Consider the following 23,718-nt stretch of genomic DNA (forward strand, 5'->3'; position numbering starts at 1 on the left):
CTAATTTCAATTACTTATGATTCAGTTTCTTTGATCCTTTTTCTCTTACCCAATCATTTATCGCTGCAATTCTGTTTTACGTTACCTATGACATTTTAGCACTCATTAATTTTACAACAGTACAGAGCCACTACTTTGTGGCCATGAGCAAAACAGAGATTAGGGATGAGAGGCAGAAACAGGAATAGAGATGACAAATACTGCCACCTAGTGCTATAATTGCCAATGCGTACACCTGTTAAATGAAATAAAATAAATCTAGCAGTGTGTATGAAAAACACTTGATATCCTCCCCTTCCTGCCCTACCACACACACATATGTGTGTGAAGTGCTCTCCATAGTGGTCAGTCAGATTTCTTCAGGAAGCCCATAAGCATGAAGTCAAACTCACTTCCATGCTTTTGTCCCACACCTACTGTTATTTACTGGCTTACTGCACCATGGACGTTCTACTTAGTTATCACGTTTAATAGCTACTGATAGATTGATCCCCCAGGGAATTGATGGAGGCTAGTGGGTGGCGCTGTGGGTTAAACCACAGAGCCTAGGACTTGCCGATCAGAAGGTCGGTGGTTCGAATCCCCGCGACGGGGTGAGCTCCCGTTACTCGGTCCCTGCTCCTGCCAACCTAGCAGTTCGAAAGCACGTCAAAGTGCAGGTAGATAAATAGGTACCGCTCCGGCTGGAAGGTAAACGGCTTTTCTGTGCGCTGCTCTGGTTCGCCAAAAGCAGTTTAGTCATGCTGGCCACATGACCCGGAAGCTGTACGCCGGCTCCCTCGGCCAATATAGCGAGATGAGCGCCGCAACCCAGAGTCGGTCACGACTGGACCTAATGGTCAGGGGTCCCTTTACCTTTACTAGATCTAGTAATAGTTATCACTCAGCCACCAATTAGCTAGTGGGCTAAGTTCAAGGAGCTGGTATTACTGTACATCTACCCAACTGATCACCACACTCTGCTGGAGAATCTCCTGTAGATAGCATCGTATCAGGAGGTCCATTCTGTACAAAGTCAGAATTGGGCCTCTAGTGTGGTGGCACCTACCCTTTGGGACCCCCTCCCATTGCTTATCAGACAGGCACCATCTTTACTGTCTTTTTGGTTTCAATAAGCCTTTTAAGTGGATATTTTTTTATCCACTTAAATCTGCATCTGTATTGGATCTGAAATTGTTTTTGTATATGTTTTATTGTTAAATCTCTTTTTTTATAATAATTTTTATTAGTTTTCAATCACAATCCAATATTGCTAAATCTCCTTAGGGGTGTTTCATTGGAAGCAAGTAAAAAACTGAACTAAGGAAATTGGTTGGGCTGAGCTGAATTTCCCCAGAAAATAGTTTTTTGACTTTTTTAAAATGAAAATTTTTTTTGGCAACTCTGGGAGTACTACATAGCTGCAAATAATTTAAGGTAAAAATGAAGGAGTATCTCCACCCCAATTGTTCAGCCCAGACACTGAGGTCCAGCTCCGAGGGCCTTCTGGCAGCTCCCTCATTGCGAGAAGTGAAGCTATATGACTTTCCATAGACAGTTGAAGGCAGCCTAGTATTGAGAAACTGTTAATGTTTGGTGTATCATGTGATCTATTGTATTCTGTTGGAAGCCTCCTAGAGTGGCTGGGGCAACCCAGTCAGATGGGGTGGGGTACAAGTAATATTTTATTTTTAATAATAATAATAATAATAATAATAATAATAATAATAATAATAATAATAATATCTATTTCGCCCTGCAAACCTGGGCCAGGGGATGAAAAGCATAGTCTTTAAATTGCTCCAAGTTTCTCCCCACGATGGCCAAATTGTCAGTAGATTGTCACCATACAAAAGAGGTCAGGGCTTCTGCGCAGCGTATCATTGTCTAGAAGAGGGAATTGTCATGAAGCTGCACCTGCTGAAATCCCACCCACCCCCAACTTGCAGAGCCTTGTCCTCTTTTTGCTTATTGGCACCCTAATTGGCAGTGACATGCAGTAAACCTCTGCTGCAGATAAGCAGAGTCTCATTAGTGTCACTGGGCTTTAGCCTAGGATTGTAGATGAGTTAGAGGGATTTTCTCAAAGGTGCATATGGCTAAGATATGAAAATGAAGCATCTTTTTTTAAAAAAAAAAAAGAAAAGATCCCAGCTTCCAATAAAAGATTCTGCAGCAAGCGTGAACAGTGAAAGCTTTTTGACATGGGCTGGAGTTGTTAAGAAGGGTCCAGGAATCTGTAGTGATGGAATATCCAAGCACCAATTACAGTTGCTGTAACAAAGAAACAAAGAACGAAAAATATACTTTCTTTGCAGTCATTGATTAATTCAGCTCCCTTCTCTAGGTGAGCAGGTTGTTTGTGTCATCAAGACTTAATAGGAACACAGGTCACTTGGTCAGTATTCTCTAATATGGTGAGATGGATTGCATTTCTATTTATTTAAATTATTATTTCTAAATTTGCATCTGCACGTATAAATTAGCATAGGCAAGCTGGTGATTTGCAACTGGTCGTCATAATGCTAAACCACTTGGAACAAAATGAAGCCAAAAGGCTCTTGCGTATTTCTTGATGAACACTTAGTTTGCTAGTCTCTTTCCCCTCCAGTGCCTCTGCTGTGTAAGAGTGTAATTCTCAGTTGCATCTCAATGCTAAATGTTCCTGCTTGCCAAAGGTCAGGCTCCCGCAGAGGACGCCAGTCTCTATAACAAAGAGTTGTCAAGGGATTAAGCTGTGGTGTCACAATCACACCCTAGCCTACAGACATCAGATTTCCTCCTGTATATGGGCAGTTCTTTTGAGTAATGTTGAGAGCAGTCAGCAGATAGCATCTCAACATAAAAAACTCACCACTGCCCAGGCTCAAGGCAAAAGGTCAAAGGCAGAGGACAAATAATGAGGAACTGCAGGGACAAAAACCTGAGCAAGGAACGCTCAGGGAAGAAGTGTTAAAACGATTACAATGCCTGCACCAATTTGTGTTGGATAGGTCTTAGATGATGGGGTTAAGCTGCGGACAGACATAAGCCTATTTGGGCATTCACACACAATGCAAATTGTGGCTCATGAAGGCTCCAAACTGTGTGGGGAGGTCCCACAAATTCAGGAGGCTCCCTGCTTCTGACATTTCACACTCCAACACAGGGAGAGCTGTAAGCAAGACTCTGCTCTATCTCATGTGGCCTGCGATGTAGACACAAAGTGCCCAAATAACCATATTTCAAAAAAAAGTTGTTGAACTTTTTTTTTAGTAAAAGCTACAAGCTTTTGGAGTTTTGGAGCTTTATTAGGCATCTCGTCACGATTTAATACCTTTTGCTGGCTTTCCGGGACATTTGCCCAACTTCCGAAAAATAATCCAGGACGCCATTTTCAGAGGCGAATTCCAGGACATGTCCTGGAAAATCAGGATGGATGGCAGCTCTACCAAATGGTGTAATTATTATCCTTACCCTGAAGGTTTATAGCCTAACATTGCGGAAAGTTTTGGGACCATGCCCCTGTAGTGAAATGGTTTTAATGGTTAGAAGCTGTCCTATTACAATTTTTGATAGCTTTTTATCCCTTTTCTCTGCTGTTTTGAGGCTACTTAGTTGTTTAGTCGTGTCCAACTCTTCGTGACCCCATGGACCAGAGCATGCCAGGCACTCCTGTCTTTCACTGCCTCCTGCAGTTTGGTCAAACTGATGCTGGTAGCTTTGAGAACACTATCCAACCATCTCGTTCTCTGTCGTCCCCTTCTCCTTGTGCCCTCCATCTTTCCCAACATCAGGGTCTTTTCCAGGGAGTCTTCTCTTCTCATGAGGTGGTCAAAGTATTGGAGCCTCAGCTTCAGGATCTGTCCTTCCAGTGAGCACTCAGGGCTGATATCCTTAAGAATGGATACGTTTGATCTTCTTGCAGTCCATGGGACTCTCAGGAGTCTCCTCCAGCACCATAATTCAAAAGCATCAATTCTTCGGCGATCGGCCTTCTTTATGGTCCAGCTCTCACTTCCATACATCACTACTGGGAAAACCATAGGCTACTTAGTACATTATCACAAATTGCTTCTGAAGTTTTCAATTATTGTTTCAACATAGTGTTGTTAGCCAACTGTGCTCCCATAAAGTAACTCCATTGTCCCAAACTGCCAAGCCTGTTCTGCTCACATTTTAGCCTGGCACCGAGGCATCCACTCAAAGGGATCCACCTGAGAACCATGAAAATTGTTTGTGATGGCTGGTAAGGAGAGAGATGGGAAAGGCCAGCATGATCCTTCCTAGCAGTCTTACTAACCTTGAGGCAGTTTTCAACCCTGAGTCAGTTTTCTCAGTACTAGGGAAGGAAATACCAGACTGTCAGCCTAGTGTTCCCTGTTTAAGGGGTTCTGCCACATTCCCTTCTCCTGGGGACCCTGAATGTTATTTGTGCCAGCTGCTAAGATGAGAGAAATCACCCAAACCACCTGCAGGTCCCTCATTAGCAGATTTTCCATTCAGATGTTACTGAACTACAACTCCCATCATCCCTATCCATGAATTTGCTTGTGAGAGCTGATAGAAGTTGTAGTTCAGCAACATCTGTAGGGCCAAAGGTTAATCATACCTGCCTGGACCCAGAAATATTTAAAGCTATAACTGTGCTGATAGCTCTACCACCAGGTGAAGCTTGTGAGAAGGCCTGCTCTGTGGTGACCCTCCAAGTTGCGGAATGCCCTCCCCTATAAGGTACCATCTGATGTCATCACTGTATACCTTTAGAAGTTATGTCCAGAAATATGTTTTGTTCAGGTCTTTAAGGTGAAAGATGCTCCATGGTTTAATTGCACTGGACTGTTAGTAACCCTGGGTTACAAACTGCATGGTAAAGGGCGTGCTATAAATAAATTTTATAAGAGGCATCTGAAAAATCTCACCCCATCAGTGCTCAAAGGAATTTGTGGATCTTAACAATGTGCAGAACCTCATCAATTGGTGTTTTTGTTTTTTTTGAAAAAAAGGGTATCAAATGCTGCAGGGAATTCTATGCCTGACTCTCCCACCTATAAAGATTTTTAGTCAACAGACTGTCCCACATCTTTTTGTCTTCTGCTTTTCTTAAAGACGTGGTCCAGGAAAGGCTCCCAGGACTGGAGGGTGGGGCAAGGCAGGTGGAAAAAGCCATTGCCTTATAGCCAGTGCAAAGTCCCTCTTCCCCACAATTCTTCGTTTGGAAACAGCTCCCTTATGAAGACTCCTAGGGATGGAGGGTGGCGCAAAGCAGATGGAAAAAGCCATTGCCCGAGGTATCATTTTACACTTGTTTACATTGAACTGCATTTGCCATTCTACCATCCATTTATTGTGGGATGTAATCCATTGGAACAGTCAAATGCAACATTCCTTATTTCCCTGGAGTAGGCATAGGCAGGAGGATGTTACTACAGTCGGTGTAACGTCCTGTTCCACTGGTCTGGAGCATCCTCCCCCTGCATGCGATCTGGGAGATGGACATGGCTCTGACTGACTCCATAAAAGAGCTGAGTCATGCAGCCATTTTCTCTCTTGCTCTTATCTCTTGTTTGCTGCCCTCTTGCTGTCCTGCTGCTGTCCTGCAGCCATTTTTTCCTCTTAATGTAATTTTGCTGACTGCTGGCTCTCAGCCAGCAGCACATGAGCTCAATCTCCATTTGAGATAAACTCAGTTTGTTATGTAACTGCTAGCTAAAGCCTGCCTTTCAGGGATCAAATCATGAACTGAAATGTGAGTAAACTTCTTGTTACTTTGAAGGAAAGACTCTTGTGTCTTTATTCTTTTAAAAGGGATAAAAAGGGGACACCAGGAACAATCCATCTGGGCAAGCCAGATTGGATTACTTAACTAAAGAGATTCAAATGAATCTGCAAACTAGCTTCCTGCTATATTGAGGGGAATCTGTTCTGCTACATTTCTCACTAGCGTGAGTGAAGGAAGGATAATACTTATTCAATATATCCTTTCCTACTATCCTTAACATTCCCACATTTATTCTATTTGGAGGGGTGGTTTTTTTGGAGCTCTTTGTAATCCGTTTTTGTCTTAATGACCTTGAACAGTTTAGTATCAGAAAACGTGGTCACCACACTGCTCACCCTTAACTCTAGATTTTTTTATGAACAAATTAAAAATCTTACGTCTCAATACTGATCCTTGGGGGACTCCACTTTCTACATTACTCCATTCAAAGAACTGTCCATTTATTCCTATTCTGTTTCCTGCTACATAATGAATTCCTGATCCACAGAATGATCTCTCCTCTCATATCATCACTGCTAAGCTTACTCTTTGGTGAGGTCCCTTAACAAAAGCTTTTCGAAACTCCAAGTATACTATGTCAACTGGATCCAGTGGCTGAGCTTCATGACAGATAGCATATAGGGGCATGGCTAGCATGCATGCTGGGGGCGTGGTGTGCGTCCTGTGGGAGTGGCACACCACACACAGGGGCGTGACGCGTATCCCGGGGGTGTCTCGCGCCACCCGCAAGGGGCATGGCATATGCCCCGGGGGTGGCATGTGTCCTGGGGGCGTGGCGCACTGCCTGCGGGGGTGGGGGGCGCCCAGCACGAGGGGGAGGGAGACAGCCACAATGGCACCCCGCCGGGATCATGGTGCTGGGGGCAATGCACTCCCCCCTGTCCCCCCTCTTCCTCTGCCAGTGACTGGATCGCCTATATCTATACGCTTCTTGACATTTTCAAATATCTAATAGGTTTATGAAACAATGCTCAATTCTATGCCTCCCCAATTTAAATTTTCATTGATCATCTCTATCCTGAGTGGCTGAATGGGAATTTGTTCTAAACTTACTCTTGCTCATAGCAGTTCTCTAGTTCTGTTGCATTCTTAAGCCTGGAAAACCATGCCCTATAAGGCTTCTGTATTTACTAGACAACTGGCTGTGAAAACCAACAACAAAACAAATTTACTTCTATATTTATTTTACCAAAAATGAATATGAGAAGCGTCAGCAAAAGTAGCAGCTTCAAAGACGTTACTCTTCAAGTTTATTACTTTCCAGCTTTAGATTTTTTTAGTCTACAGCAAACAAACCATCTGATTCAGAAATCACACACAGCCACCCCCACAACACTTGTGTTTTCTCATCTATTAATATTTCAGTTGCATTTACATCATAGGATTGGCACTAGTGAAGTATTTGCAGGATCAGAATCTTATATTACAGTCTGAGGATCAAATCACACTCTTTAGCTTGTGTTAAACCACCTACACTTGTGAAAAGAGGATAAATCAAAGTAACTAATATTAATTAAGGAGCTCATGTGCCCTTTACAAAAAGGCATGTTCTATTTTCAGTGCTTACCATAGGCTGGCTGTTATCCTGCTTCTGTTCCTTGTCACTAACAGCCATTTGATCTCAAACATTTGCTGGTGAAAATGCTTATATCCATACTGTGATAAGTTTTACCTGCAGGTAAGGCCTGTTTTTAGACACAAGTGAAGACAAGGAAGTTTTTCCTCATCAGTTGGCAACCATAATTACTATTCCTCCCTTTTTATATTTGATACTTTTACCATAGGCCAAATATCTAGAAAAGGGCTTTGTTGTTTTTGAAACATACATAATCATGTTTGCTGTTGAGTAAATTATTTTGCTCAAATTTAATGATGAACAGACTAAATAAGGTTTCAAGAAAACAAAATGTGACCTAAATATTTTGCATACTTGCCTTTGAAGATTTATCTTCTAAAATATTAAAAATAAGTGAGCTTTATTTCCACAGAAACAGATTCCTGAAATAAAGCAAGCTTATTGTGCTTTATACTGAAGACTGGCACAGCTGTCTGATCATCAGCTATGATCTTGCTTTCCACTCAAACATCAAAGCAGCCTTTTGTGGCTTGTCTTACAAATGAGTGTCAAAACCCAGGTTCTTATTCTATTTCACAAAAATGCTTCAGATTTCAGAACTGATAAGAGAAGCCCTAAATAATACTTTGTTGGTATGATAAATATTTTGTTCCACTAAAGCCAACAGTCTCTGTCCATTTTATATTCCTGCCACAATGTTCTTTAGCCTTCTTTGTAGGGAAATTTCCATCAGAAAAGCTGTGACAGCTTGAAACAGTGTAATACCTTATTTCAAAGATTTAAAAGCATTAAGCCTCGTGCCAACAAGCTCCATCCTAATTAAGGAAGAACTAGATTCTTGGCCACCTTTGGTCTGTACAGTCCACCAATCCTGCACTTTGCAAAATCAGATTACAAATACATTATAATGTTCTAGATTTACACTGGTGAGATGTAAAATGTCATATTGTCAATACTGTTATTTTAAATGTAAGATGGAAGCAGTCTTCAGATTTGGGTTCCCATCCTTTATTTATGACCCTACTACTGTTATTTTAAAAGCAGAAAGACATACAGAAGTTTTGCAAGTGAAGCTTCCTCCTTCATTTACCGTATTTTTCGCTCTATAGGACGCACTTTTTCCCCTCCAAAAATGAAGGGGAAATGTGTGTGCGTCCTATAGGGCGAATGCAGGCTTTCGCTGAAGCCTGCAGAGTGAGAGGGGAGACCCCGCCGCCAGCCCCGCAAGCTCCAGGGACAGCAGGGAGGCGCAGCGCGTCTCCCCGCTGTCCCCGGACCTGGTCTGAAGGCGGGCGGCGGGGAGAAGAGCGCTTCTCCCCGCTGCCTGCCTCGCAAGCTCCGGGGACAGCTGGAAGGCGCAGCGCGTCTCCCCGCTGTCCCCGGACCTGGTCTGAGGGCGGGCGGCAGGGAGAAGAGCGCTTCTCCCCGCTGCCTGCCTCGCAAGCTCCGGGGACAGCTGGGAGGCGCAGCGCGTCTTCCCGCTGTCCCCGGACCTGGTCTGAAGGCAGGCTGCGGGGAGAAGAGCGCTTCTCCCCGCTGCCAGCACCACAAGCGCCTGGGGGGGGGGAAATAAATTTTTTTCCCTTTATTTCCCCCCAAAAAAAACTTGATGCGTCCTATGGGCCGGTGCGTCCTATGGAGCGAAAAATACGGTATCTGCATGCCAGAGAAAGCTTCTTCTAATTTTCGGTGTAGCTGGCTGCTCTTAAAGGAAAAGACGAACCAATAAGAATGCCAACAATCCTATCACACTGTGTCAATCTGAACTCTATGATTTATTTTTGTAAATCATGCCATAAATAAAAAGACTGACATAACTAGTATATGACAAGACACCTTCCATTATGAACTTTCTTGAGCCCTGGTACCAGTCTGATCTTTAAAAACAAATGTCCTGAGAGGCATTCAGGAAATGTCCTGATCTTCTCACACCTTGTATGAGGATCAGCACATGTAAGTCTAGCTACCATTAAAATCTATTTAACACCTGACTGGATTGCCATCAAGATAATGTTGGGGTAACTTTGAGACAGGAAGCAGACAAGGATGACCAGTTTTGCTGTCCTTCTTCCACCTGTTAATTAAGCAAGAGGGGCAAAGTGGGAAGAAAGCACAAAACTCTGGGATAAAATTCAATAGCACAATAAAATTATGGAAATTATAGGAATTGCTCATCCCAAAGGCCCCTCCCTTCTCCATTAGAATGTGCTGGCTGAAATTGTGATAAAAAGCCCTAGATTTTAAAAGTATAGCTAGCTCTCAAAGCTCCAACGAGAATTCTACTGAGTGCCCTCAAGGAATCCAACATCCACTTTGCCCTAAGGACAGGTATACTCTTCTCTCCCCCTTCTATTTCTTGACTATCTGTGTGGCTTCTGAGGTAAAATTGCCATGCCCATTTCTATATGATTACAGTGGTACCTCGGTTTAAGAACTTAATTCGTTCTAGAGGTCTGTTCTTAACCTGAAACTGTTCTTAACCTGAAGCACCACTTTAGCTAATGGGGCCTCCCACTGCTGCCGCACCGCAGCCGTGCAATTTCTGTTCTCATCCTGACACAAAGTTCTTAACCTGAGGTACTACCGTATTTTTCGCTCTATAACACGCACCTGACCATAACACGCACATCGTTTTTAGAGGAGGAAAACAAGGGAAAAAACATTCTGAATGAAACAGTGGATGTATCATTTTTGTGCTTCATGCTGTGGCCACAGACATGTGATCTGATGGTGAATTTGGGGTGACCCAATGCAAAAATCCTGAGAATTCCTGTGGATCCATGCTTTGTAACCACATTTTTGCACCATTGCAGCCCCAGGCAACAGTGGGTGCGTGGTTTTTTTGGTGCAGGCTGTAGCCATGGACATGCTATGTGATCTGATGGTGAATTTGGGGTGACCCAATGCAAAGATCCTGAGAATTCCTGTGGATCCATGCTTTGTAACCACGTTTTTGCACCATTGCAGCCCCAGGCAACAGTGGGTGCGTGATTTTTCTGGTGCAGGCTGTAGCCATGGACATGCTATGTGATCTGATGGTGAATTTGGGGTGACCGAATGCAAAGATCCTGAGGATCCCTGTGGATCCATGCTTTGTAACCACGTTTTTGCACCATTGCAGCCCCAGGCAACAGTGGGTGCGTGATTTTTCTGGTGCAGGCTGTAGCCATGGACATGCTATGTGATCTGATGGTGAATTTGGGGTGACCGAATGCAAAGATCCTGAGGATCCCTGTGGATCCATGCTTTGTAACCACATTTTTGCACCATTGCAGCCCCAGGCAACAGTGGGTGCGTGGTTTTTTTGGTGCAGGCTGTAGCCATGGACATGCTATGTGATCTGATGGTGAATTTGGGGTGACCCAATGCAAAGATCCTGAGGATCCATGCTTTGTAACCACATTTTAAATGGAGAGCGAAGGAAAAACAAAGAAGGGACATGAGGTGGTGTGCAGAGAAGCAGCTGGCTAAGAATGCAGGAGAGGGATTTAACGGGAGGGAGAAAAGAAAGGCAAACGTTTCCCCCCACCCCAGCCATTTCTTTCTCTCTCTCTCTCTCTCTCTCTCTCTCTCTCTCTCTCTCTCTCCCCCTCCCTCCCACCCTCTCTCTCTCTCCCTCTCCCCCAGCAGCACCGGAGCACAGAGAGGAAATAGAAGGAACACAGTCTGCTTTCCTCTCTGCTTGCCTGGAGGGGAGGGGCTTTCCCTGCTCTTTGTTCCGTTTCAGCAAACACAGCAAGGAAACAGAGGCGGGTGGGCAGTAAGACCCTGAGGCAGAATGCAGGAAAGCCGCAGCTTCCTCTTTTCAGATTTCCCTTCTCCGTGAAGCGCGATTTGATTTTTGCCTGATTTTTCGGCTCCAGGGACCACACATTCGCTCAATAACACGCACACACATTTCCCCTTCCTTTTTAGGAGAAAAAATCTGCGTGTTATAGAGGGAAAAATACGGTATTTCTGGGTTAGCAGAGTCTGTAACCTGAAGCGTCTGTAACCTGAAGCATCTGTAACCCGAGGTACCACTGTATTGGGAATAGTTAGGGATTCTTTCTCTCTTCAAATGAAGGTGTGTATGTATGGTAGGACTTGCAACATTTATGAATTATAAAGATATAAGGACGGTTAACAATTATGATTACAAAGACAATGTCACAGAGGATAGATTTTACAAGAGATGTGGTATACTGGCAGTTGAATTTGCTTATTCATGCGGAAAAAACTCTTTTCCAAGTGAGCTTAAGCTAGAGCACAGAAACAAACTCTGCACTCACATAAATAATGCAATTCAATGTGCACATTTTGATTAATTTTGGTGTGCATTCTCTAGTTCCATGATTTGTCCCAAACTTATTTCTGCAGTCATTTGAAATAGTAGCATACTGTTTGTTTTTGTGCAAAGTGGTATGAGTACGTGCTGGGCGGTAGGAACAAATGACTGGGAGACAAGTGACTAAAGTCTAAAAAGTAGCCCTTGGTCCATGTGGAACACAGAAACTCTGGGTCCTGGATATTGAGGCACACAGATAAGACTGCTGCTGCTTTGACAATGCTCATCACTGCTGATCTCCAAACAGATAGCAGCTTTGCAAAGCTAGCGGCATTGCACACAACCTTCTCTAGTATAGAGAAGTATAGTTAAGGGTTTGGATGCATTTAATTGTGCACAGCACTCTCATGAGCACAAGACCCAGTCTGAAGGACATGCCACACATAGAAGCCTGCTTCTGATTACTCACTGGATTTAGGCATCTTCCCTGAAGCTTTCAAAAATATGCCTCACCAATCATGAAGGACAGAAATGTGCCATTTTTATGAGGTTCCCAGGATCCAATGGGCATACACATTTGAAAGGTGATCACTATTGAATTTATATGTTTGTACAAATGGGCACTGCTTTGTATACTAAAATCTGCAGAAGCTTTTTTTCTGCTTTCAAAGTACTGGCTTATAGACTGGCGTGGGAAACAGCTGAATAGTAGAACATATGTATCTTCACATGTAGAAGGTGCTGGGGTCAAATCCTTGTATCTTATTTTCGGGAAGCTCTTCTACTGTGGAGAGCTAGAATACACCATAATGAACTAGATGGGTCAGTAGTGAGATGAAAGCAGTTTTGTGTCAACATTATACATTTTGAGATAGCAATGTAAGAATAGAGCCTCATTAGTGTTACAAGTCTTCTCTATAATGTAAGTTAACCTCATCTTGTATTTTATGTTTTGTTATTTGGCAAGACCCAAAAACCAGTTCTATTTATTTATTTGAAGGATTTTAACCTGCTCTTCAGCTAAAAGGGCTCCCAAAGTGGATTATAAAGATGAATAGTAGGACAGTTCCTGCCAAAGTCCTTCATGACAAAGCATTGGGAAGGAGAAAGAAAAAAGTTGTTATAAAGTTGCTTTTCTGACATTGTTCTAAGAGCATTTAATGACACAGATAAATCTGTTCCACATAAAAAGGGGGGGGGTTACAAACTGAATTTCACGCATCCCAAGATGCTTAGAGAGAATCTAGGGCTCAATAATATTCAGAACAAATGTTCAGCTGCTAGCTAATAACACTTTTTTTATTATCCCTCACTAAAAGAATCCCTTTCAAATGTATTTGACTGAAAAGCAATGCCCAACATTAAAGTCTAATTTCATTCAGTTTAAGAGATTGCTAGCTTGGAATTTTCAACAGCTCCATTTGGCAAGGTGCAAAAATACTTCTGGAGAGCTACCAAGTATTTCTTTCCCCCAGCAACTTGAAGTGAATGTGGCTGCAGGGATACACTATCTTCTGTCTTAACAGGAACAGTGCACACTGCTGATTCTTAATTTTTTTTCCAATAGTAGCATGTTCAAACTGGATTTTCAATGAATATTTAACTGGGGAAGGTATCTCATTTTCCTCTCCACGAAGAGAGGCCTGTGAACACAGATTTACAATATGACAGGAACAAGTAAATCTAGCCTGCATGGATCCTGCTGTGACTTGGGGAGGGGGAAAAGGAAAAGCATGGAAATGAAATTAGCCTATTAACTCCAATCGGTGCATATTTAGTTATGATAGCTGCTGTACTGTCGTAACTTTATGCCAGCACAGAGAGGTGGGTTTAAACTTGGTGGAGGAAAAGATCCTGCTAAGCTGGCTACTCTTCCAATCCTCCCCAGCACTGCCAGTTTCTTTTCCTTGGCAAGTTAACATTATTTTTATTTATTTCTTACATTTATATTTCATCTTTCCTCCAAGGAGCTCAAGATGGTGTACAAGGTTCTTCCCTCCTCATTTTATTCTTACAACAACCCTGTGAGGTGAGGCAATGTAGCACTTACTCTGCTTTATGGCTAGGTAAAGGTAAAGGGAACCCTGACCATTAGGTCCAGTCGTGACCGACTCTGGGGTTGCGGCGCTCATCTCGCTTTATTGGCCAAGGGAGCCGGCGTACAGCTTCTGGGTCATGTGGCCAGCATGACTAAGCCGCTTCTGGCGAACCAGAGCAACGCACGGAAACGCCGTTTACCTTCCCGCCAGAGCGGTACCTATTTATCTACTTGCACTTTGACGTGCTTTCGAACTGCTAGGTTGGCAGGAGCTGGGACCGAGCAACGGGAGCTCACCACATCACAGGGATTCGAACCGCCGACCGTCTGATTGGCAAGCCCTAGGCTCTGTGGTTTAACCCACAACGCCACCCGCGTCCCAGGTTTATGGTTACAAGGGCATAAAAATACCCTTAAACAAACTCTAAATTACACCAGTGTAAGGGACTGAGTAGTAGTAATCTTATCTTCATCCAGAGGGATAGGATTGGATTGCAGGTCAATTTGAAATGTATTTCTTCTTCAATTAAGCTTCCATTTCTCTCCTAAAGCCTGACAGTAGAGTCCATACAATTTTCTGACATAGCTGATCCTTTCTAATGCTTCATTAAGGAAAGTGGTAATGAAGGAAAGACATCTACCATTAGGAAAGGTCTTGGGACCAGAAGGGTCAACTTCTGCAATTTTCTGAAAAGAAATCAAACTTGAACTGTGCCCTTCAGTGAATGTTTTCAGTTATGTAAAAGTGAAATCCAGTTAAGGGAGGGAAATGTTTCTAAAAGCAAGAGAAGATTTAGGACACAATTATTCTGTCCTCTGGACACAGTTTACAGAAGAAAGGAAAAATATGAATACTAAATAGTACAATAAAATATATTAATATCTGCCATATTTTGAACTGTAAAAGCTCTGCATATTTCAGTTAGAATTAAGTAAACTTCAGTTATTAATAACTGTTCTTTTTATTATTAAACAATCACCTGTCTCCCTTGCCCCCACCAATACCTAACACCAAGATACAGCCAAGTTCACTTAATTGGTTTCAGCCATAAGCTGTAATGAACACAAACATTTACAGGAGAATATTGTTCCATACCACCCGCAATCTCTGAGAGGAGAAAGGTTCCAGGGAGTTCCAGACATGCTTACCCAGGGTCTGTTTCTTTTGGAAAAATGAGGAACAGAATACAGTGGTGTCTTTAGATACATGGTTTATTTATACATATTAACGCATACGAGCATACGATAGAGGGGTTCCTTACATTACACTCCAAGAGGGTCTTGCCTCTTTCAAACAGACATCAGCCATCATGCCCTGCCTTCTGTCTTTTTGCTTTCCCATCACGTAACTCCTCTCAACTCTAAGCTTCTAACCCAAGCTTTATCTCTTGAGGGGCTTCACCCATTTGCTTTTTCGAAAAGCGTCCCTTTGATCCTCTGTAGTCTTCCTAATGGCCTTGCTTAATTTACTTTCCTCTTGCTCTCTCTCACACACCTTGTCTTCTGGCATCTCCACAGGCACTGATTCTTCCTGCTTCCTCTCTTCCACAGAAAACACACAGGGGGTGAAGAAATCAATTAACAACAGCTCCTGCACACTTACAGGCACCCCCAATCCCTCCTGCTCCTTTTCCAAGCAGGCTCCCAAGGAGTAGAGAAATTAATCAGCATTTCCTTGGCTTCAGGTAGTGCACCCTTCTCTGAAGCATTGTCTTCTCCCTTGCCTTCAGCTACTGACTGCAGCCCTTTGGAGTCCAAGCCTCATAGCTCCCCATCCATGTTCTGGATCTCTTTGGCCACCCCTTCCCTCTGGATGCCATGCAGCTGTGCTCCTGGGTCACTTTTAACCCCCCTGTAGCATCACATCAGGCACGCTCGCACGTTGCATGGAGTCACACTTTCCACTCCATGGAGACTTCCCTACCACTCTGCTAGTCGTGGCTCTATTATATCAAACAACTGGTTCTGCTGCTCCATCTGTCACCACTGCTGCTGCTAGAGCATCTGCTCAAATTGCTTGTTCTGATGTTGTTCTATTCTCTCAAGCTGCTCAAGGTCTGTAGCTATTTCTCCCCCTATTTCAGCACAGGTGCACCTTACTCACAGGCCCTTCCTCCAGGAAACCCCACTTCTGACACCAGTGTTGCACGCCTATTCTTGACATGGTCATAGTGCACCAGTAGTGGGTTTATTCTGCTTAATTACTTGTTCTGCAGTGCTTCCCCAATGCTTCCACATTATTGCACCAAAAACAGGTAAAAAATAAACCAGAACATTTGTGGGATAACAAGTTACAGGATTTCAGCAGGAAGTGATGGGATATGCACTGCTTGGAAATGAAGCCGTGTGACTACCCCAAAACCTTTGCAAGCACAAACAGTATCGAAAGCAGGATCACGTGTGACCACCCTGATATCATCATGAGCACAAATCGTCATGAATGCACAATAAAATGGACATTTGAGACAAATGTGGTACTTATGGTTTCAGAACACTACCTGAATACTAATTTTCACTAAATAGAAATCTAAGCTATATATGCTTAGATATTGGATATAAATGCTGTTGTTGTAAAAATCTTTAAGAGACATCACTTTAAATTATATTTCTACTCAAAATATGTGCAAGCTCAGATATGATTAATTTTTGAAATCCATCCTCTAACCTCCATAAACATTATCATGGTGATGGCTATATAGCAAAACCAAATATTATTTCTTGACAGAACTATAGGAAATTGAATAAAATGCTGTGTGGGGATTTTTCGGTGGTGTCGTTTGTCCTTCCCTACACAAAAGTCTAGTTTTTATTTCAGAGCAAAAAGAATAGTTTAAAGCTTTGTATCACTGTAGATGTAACTGTTCTTGTATTTGCAGTACTTTGTAGTCTTGCTTCCTAATGCTATTATTCATGAAGTGTTATACTCAGCTGGGGGTAGTGTTAAAAAGCTACACCATACGGTGAATGAGATGCTTAAAGGGGGATTGAGTAGGAAGGAGGGGACTGGAAGAGAGTTGAGCTGCTACTGCTGCTTCAGTGAAGTCACAATACTAGGAAGCAAAAATGTCCACTTTCAGCTATTCAGCTACCATGAAATCATCTTTTCTATTCAGTATTTGTCATTTTCCAAAATCATATCTATATCTAAGGCTTATTAGTTTTTAAAGATATCATACACACGAATAATAATGTGATAGGGATGACAGAAACTAAGTCCAGAGTGCTCACCTATTATTGTTTAGTGAAAGATTGTCCAATACAAGAGGATTTTGACTTTTTCAGGTGCATAAATTATATGCAGCCTTATTGTTTTATGTGAACAAGTGTCTGAATTAGAAAAATTAGGAGACAGAAGTGGACTGGTGAATATGCACCAATTTTATTTTGGTCAATTAAGAGGAATTGCTGTTCTTAATAAAGTTAAATTGTTCAGGTGGGAGCAGGAATTAATACAAGCTGTTAGTTTTATTGAGATGATTTTACTACAATTGCTGAAAAGGGGAAGCTTAAGCACAGTTCTGGGGAAATTAGTTTTGCTCATGTGCACAAAGAAATTAAGAATATTGAAGTCCTTTGGGCCAAAAGGAAAAAAGGGAAGTGGACCAATATAGCCTGGTGGACCTGACCACATTTTAGGTTCCTTAATGTTAACTAAGTGTGTATGAAAAAGTAAATTAATTCATTAACATACTTAGATAATGCCAATGTCTTAAAAAGTTTCCTGTCAAAAAAAGTATTTTAAGAGGCCAAACTTGATGAGAGGATGTTTCTATTTTTTCTTAAAAGTAACTTATTTGGATTGACGTAAACAGCCCTCTCCAAAGCTGCTATTTGCCCCACCTTTAGATCAGGAAAACAGCATGGGATAAGGTTAAGTCCTTCTTCTGCAGTGCTGCAACCTTGATACTCCTCCAGAGGCTGCTTTTAAGAGTACATAGAAAGCTCGGGGGGGGGGGGGAAGAGCTGGGTGTTGACCCTTAAGAAGAATCTCTTGAATTCTGATCTTATACACCATCCATACTCACCTGGGGAGGAAAAAAAGATGTAGGGTGTTCAATAAATACAAGTTGTTTTTTAAAGTATGAGTTACCTTTTAAATAGCCAATTAAAAAGTGGGAGGAAGATGCTTATATAAAGCAAAGCTACCAGCCTAACTGCCACACCAGGGCTGAGTATCAGGCCTAAATCTACATTAATCAGTGTTCTCAAACCTTCCTCCAGTGTTCCCAGGAGAAATTTCATGGGAACAGATTTAAGGGGCTGTACTCGTTCATGTGCTTCTCTTACTTTTCATATTATAGATCACTAAATTCATTTTGATTGCCTTTGTTCTCTGGAATACCCAGATCAAAACTAAACACTGAAGAATCCATGAGGAAAGACAGGCAAACTATTAGGTAGGTGGAGGAATGTTTACTGCTCTTGTCACCAGCTTGTTTTGACAAGGGAGTACAGTGGTACCTCCGGTTACGAACTTAATTGGTTCCAGAGGTCCGTTCGTAACCGGAAATAGCTCGTAACATGAGGCGCGCTTTTGCTAATGGTGCTTCCTGCTGTGCGCACGCCGCTGGAGCGCAACTTCCGCTCGCATCCCGGGGCAAAGTTCGCAACAAGGAGACCTACCGGTACTTCCGGGTTAGCAGAGCGCGTAACCCGAAGTGTTCGCAAAGGGGACGGTACGTAACACGAGGTACCACTGTATGGCAGATCAGACTCCTGATGGATGCCAAGGCCCACTGCTGAAGACGCTTCACATTCACACCCTTTTCTTGCCTCTATGGATGGAAAGTGGGGGGGGGGGCAGATTCCATACAGGGACAGAAGATCCTTCTTATCTTCAGAAGGAATTAGGTGAAGAAATACAAAGGTTCATATTGAGGATCATTTAGATGGGGTTAGTTACTCTCTAATAACCACATCACACTAAAAAATAGGTCAAAAAGGAGTGAGCAGAGGATACTCCCCATGCTTTCAATTAGTATGCATTATGTAGGAACGCCAATCCATGTTATTTATGTGTACAGAATCAGGAAAGCTGTTAATCCAAGGCAGTTACTGTGAATTACATGTAGTAATTTTGTACAAAGGGCACAGGATTAAGGTCTGAATGTGTTGTTTTGTGCAGTTGTGGAGATAAAACTTTGCATGCCTAGTCAAACAGGTGTTTACACTCCACCAACACAAGCAGGTGTTTATACTCCACCAACACAACAAAGGAAGCAAATGGTGACTGTGTCGGGTAGTTAAAGCATGCTTAGAGCCACTATGATAAACTGGTTTGTGTTGGATTTGGAGCTGTATTAAAATTCCTGCTTGGGCACAAAGCACACCGGATAACTGGATGAGACACTGGATGATTTCCTTCTCTCAGTTGTTTTAAGGATAAAAGGGGTAAATACCTGAAACTACACAAAAAGGTGGAGTATAAACACTTGCTTATGTCAGTAACTGGCAGGATGGGCTAAGTCAGTTGTAAAGAACCTTTAGATCACCAGATGTTGCTGAACTACAATTTAAAAGCTCCAGAAAGCATGGCTAATGACCAGGGATGATGGGAGTTGTAGTTCAACAACATCTGGAGGGCCAAAGTTTCCCACACTTGGGTTAAACAGTGGGGTAGGGTCTGGGCTGATGCATTACATGTGAGTAGTACCATTGCTGCTTGGGGGGTGATATGTGTAGTTGTACTGGATGACAATACCAGTAATGAAACATGAAAGCATGTTTGGTAAGCAATCCAGCTGATTGACCACAGGGACCAAGAAAGCTGCACCACGGCAGTTTAGAGGTGATAAGGGTGATGATTTTGAGGAGGAATGGGTGGATTGATTCAGTGCATGCATAGGTCAACAGATCTCCCTGTCTAAAAGGTTGCCAGAGGACATAGAATATCAGGTTACCTTATTAAGTTCACAAATCTTGGCCCATACATATTTTCTGTTGTGAAATGACATTAGCAGGGGGCAGTTTGAAGCAAAGTAATGCTTTACCCATCCACATCACTGCCCCCTTATCATCTCAGGTTCCAAAGCAACCCCAGATGTCTGCTGCAATTATTTTTCTCTCATGCATCATGTTGCAATTCCAAATTCAGAATAAATTTTGAACTCTTATGTCATTCAGTGCCATACACAACCTACTATATGGCAAATCATCATAAGGATAGTGAACGATGCTAGAAGACCCGTTCCCACTGTTTAATCCACCCTGCCAGCTACTGTCTAGGCAACCAATAGCCACAAATCAACTCACAGATTGATTTATCTAATGAGGCTCAGGTGCTTCATAAGGCAAAACAGGACAAGGGCAACATAGAACATGGTTCTATGTTCTAGAGCTGGTTCCAGGTGCTTCATCTTCCTTATTTGAATTTGGGCCTGAAAGAGCAAGGGAAAGTGTGGGTGCATTAACTGTAAGTTGTAAGCACAATTTGTAACACTGTACATCATTAGTGATTATGGGGTAGGACTGTTAAGATATCACACTTAGCTTCCAACATCCTAGCTTTAAGAACTTGATTCAACATGAGATGTCTTCAACTGCTAGGTTTTTTAAAACAACAACACTGTAATTCCTTGGGTTTTTAAAGGGAATTATATTAAAAGATTCAAGTTCTGTAAAATATGATAGTAGTTGCTTGATAATTACTAATTTTTGAATGTATTCGTTAGTTCTCAGTTATAAATGCACTTCCATTAACAAACCCTGCAGTGAACTGCAACTTGTGGTTAAATGCAGCAGATTCAAGTGCATTTCACAGTGCTATAGCATGGACCTGCACAAAGTTGGGCCTAACAATAATTATTTTATGAATGGCATTTCAGTTTTGAAAGTTGAAAAAAAGTTGAACTGTGTGTATCTGATTGCAGGTAGTGCCCATGAGTTTTTTGGGTTTCTAAATGTGCATCAGGGCCCAAAAACACTGGCAATCCCTGTTCTAATCTTTACACCATAATGCCATATTCTATAACAAAAGAAACAAGGCACTTCACACAAAATCCTTAGGTAGTTCCTTCTGCAAATATTGTAGAAGTGGCAAAATTCTCAATTCAAAATTTAAACTACACATACACCATAGTTTTTGCTGGGAGCTGCCAGAATAGGCTTCAATAGGGCAGGAAAATCTTAAATTTTTGAACCACTGCCCAGAACTTCCACAAACCAATGAAAGCATGCCTTCTTCGGCAAGCCTGAATACAATATTGTACACCAGCAGTTTATCAAAATGGGAAAGAGATGTATGAGATGCCTGTATCAAAACTGGGAGTAAGAAGGGTCAAGGTGTCCATTTTAAGCACTATTTAACTTTCTGTACCTGTATAAATTATTATTGGAACAATTTTGAATCTGGCACATCCATAAACCTTATTTTGGTTGTCATCCATCTGTGTCGGGAGACAATGGAAGGGTAAAGTCAAACCGCTGGAGAGTTACAGCACCTGCTGTGGCTAGAGACAGATACAAGAGAGTCATGTTTTATTGCAGTTGGGGCAGATGAAGGCGTCCAATTGCGCTGATGGAGGTGCACCATGGCGTTTCTTGTTTCTGTGCTGCCCCCAGCAGGCATTTCTGCTCTGGTCACTGCTGTGGATACATGACCTGACTTTCTCCAAGTGCTGCGTTTATCTGTAAGGGATTTCCACATTGCCTTCATGTTACGTTTGCAGAGCTCTTAACCAGAGTTGGTCTGCCATTTGGCCTGGTGCTTGAAGCCAGCTCCCTGGGGATCTTGCCATCTTCCATTCTGTGGACATGACCAAGCCAGCGTAGACGTCGCTGAGAAAGGAGTACGAACTTGCTGTGAATATGGGCTTGGGAGAGCGCATTTCTGCCTGAAACTCTGTCCTGCAATGTGATGCCCAAAACCTTCCTGATGTGGCACATGTTGAGGTCATGTTCCTGATGATCTTAAGTTGCCCATGACTCACTTCCAAAAAGAGCATGCTCAACACACAAGCCTGGTAGACCTTCATCTTGATATTGGACCTTTGCATTGCATTCTCCCGTACCCTTTTGAAGAGGTGAGCCATTGCTGTAGCTGCCTTGCCTATACGCTTGTTCAGCTCAGGGGCAGGCAGCTGATATGCCAAGTATATATATATATATGGCTTGGCAGGTGTCATTTTTATAAACTGCCGTAACTTTGAGGCTTGCAATGTCAGACCCTGCATGCTTTCCTTCCTTCTCACCTTATAACTCAAAGGGCACTCTTGTGCTCCTTTTTAGACTCAAGACAGTATCCTGCGCAAGGAGCTGAGCGTTGAACCTGAGTTCAAATTTCACCTCGCGGTTCAAGAGATTCACTCGCTCGCCTCGGGCAAACCGCGCACCCCCTCTTCGCCAAACAGGGCTAGTAGTAGTCGGTACCTAACACCACACGGAAGTTGGACGGAGTAGGGGCGGGCTTGGAAAGGGCGAAGGCAGCAGCTGTGCACGTCGGAAACGTTAGGTCGCCCAGTGTGTGGCTCCTGTGAGGGAACGAAAGAGGAGCGGGCGGCAGAGCCGGGGAGCCTCTCGGCCGCGGGCGCCTCAGACGAGAACGAAACGAGTGCCGAGCGGCAGCGGCGGCCCCCGACGTCTCCTCACGCCAAACTCGGGCAACTCGCCGCCTCCGCCGCTACTCCAGCGGCCGCCCCGCCTCCTCCCGCCCCTTCAAGCCGGTCCTGCCGTGACGCCTCCATTGTGTGCGCAGCCGCAGCGGCTCCCGGCGACTGTTGTATCCGGCCGGCGCCTTTTTCTCCTCCTCCTCCACCTCCCTTTCCCCCCTCCCCCTTCCCCGTAGAAACTGCCGCTGCCGTCGCGGGCGCCCCTTCTCCTTCTCTCGCGCCCGGCGGGGCCCCGAACAGTCTCTTCTTCTCTCTCCCTTCCTCTCCCCCCCCCCCCGCTACCGTCACTCTATGACGCGATGGCAACGGCCAACTTCGGCAAGATCCAGATAGGGATCTATGTGGAGATCAAGCGCAGCGATGGTGAGCCGGGAGGAGGGAAGGAAAGGGATGGATGGAGGGATGGATGCAATGGGAAAGGAGGGAGGGAGCGCCGGCAGCCTGCTTCCTCCTCCTGCTGCCTGGCTGCCGCCCTTCTCCTTCGGGAGGGGGGAGGGGCCGGGGCCCTTTATGCGCGCGGGGCCCGCGGAGGACACGAGCCGCCCCTCCGCCGGGGCGTGTGGGGCGGCGGCGGCGGCGGCCGTGGGCCTGTGGCGTCGCCCGCTGTCGCTAAGGCGCTTTTTGTGTCGCCTCCTGTGATGGTGGCAGCGGTGGGGAGGGAGTGGGCTTGCGAGGGACTCGGGGCGTGAGGCTGCTGCTGCAGTGCTGTGGGGAAGGGCGGGCGAGGAGGAGGAGGAATGAAAAGGGTGTGTGTAAATATATAGAAATGTGTATGTTTATAAATGCACACATATAGGGTGTGTGTGTCAGGAGGCGCAAGGTGGGGGGGGGGAGCCATGGGGCGGAGGGGTCAGTCTCGAGAGGTTGAGGGAGTGACAGGGGAACGGATGGGGAGCTGGTAGGGAAGGGCGTGACCCCCGCCCCACAATGCGTGTGTGGTGGTGCAGGAAGGGGGTCGGGGTGTGTGTAGGGGGGGGGGGGTTGGCGCCCGCGATGGTGAGGTGGGACAGCTGCTTGGTATGTGTAGTAGCATAGGAAAGGTGAGGCTTTGGAGTGGTTTGCTCGATCGCTTGGAAGAGGAGGAGAGTGGGTCCCCCCCTCCCCCACCTTCCCCTCCACAAATGCACTGAGCAAACCTGTCATCTCTCCTACAGGAGCGTGCTTTAGATGCACACAGATCGGTATGAGCTTTACATCAAACGGCCGGATGCAGTGACGCCAAGGGAGCTTTACCTCTCACCTCCCCCCCATCGCCAATTATTCGACAAAAATCTTACCATGGTGTGTTAAATGAAATAGAATCACACACAGCCTTTTGACACCCGGATGTTTGTATTGCCCCCCTCCCCCCTCCCTCGCAAAGAATAAGGTTCCTGTGTTGATTCAGTGTTTCCCTTTTTTGCCCTGTATTTCCTGGCAGCAGCATGTGCGATGCTTTCTATAGATGCAGATGAAGTTCGTGGGCGGGTGAAGCTTGGGAGCGATTACCCT

The 23,718-nt window shown here is 44.1% G+C and overlaps 1 protein-coding gene and 2 long non-coding RNA genes across 10 annotated transcripts in view; 2 read left to right on the plus strand and 1 right to left on the minus strand.

Moving 5' to 3' along the window:
* The first annotated feature begins 12,021 nt into the window (after positions 1-12,021).
* Positions 12,022-13,135, plus strand: LOC310744741. Its single transcript, XR_014539724.1, has 2 exons — positions 12,022-12,329; positions 12,694-13,135. It is a non-coding gene; the product is annotated as an uncharacterized lncRNA (long non-coding RNA).
* Positions 13,136-14,817: 1,682 nt separating this feature from the next.
* LOC310744693 lies at positions 14,818-21,930 on the minus strand. Its single transcript, XR_014539660.1, has 3 exons — positions 21,811-21,930; positions 20,937-21,397; positions 14,818-19,998 (listed from the first exon to the last, which is right to left on the minus strand). It is a non-coding gene; the product is annotated as an uncharacterized lncRNA (long non-coding RNA).
* Positions 20,411-23,718, plus strand: part of KIF2A (kinesin family member 2A) — a 54,915-nt gene continuing 51,607 nt past the window's right edge. For 7 of the 8 annotated variants that reach the window (XR_014539631.1, XR_014539632.1, XM_083576121.1 and 4 more), the window contains exon 1: positions 22,273-22,590. Coding sequence is in view for 6 of the 8 variants with exons in the window: in XM_083576121.1 (XP_083432247.1) it covers positions 22,527-22,590 (64 nt within the window). In the remaining 2 variants the exon portion in view is untranslated. Of the gene's footprint in view, positions 22,591-23,718 lie in introns of all 8 variants that reach the window. The other variant, XM_083576123.1, reaches the window with a different exon arrangement.

This window comes from Podarcis filfolensis (assembly GCF_964270895.1).
Source record: "Podarcis filfolensis genome assembly, chromosome: 11".
Taxonomy (NCBI): domain Eukaryota; kingdom Metazoa; phylum Chordata; class Lepidosauria; order Squamata; family Lacertidae; genus Podarcis; species Podarcis filfolensis.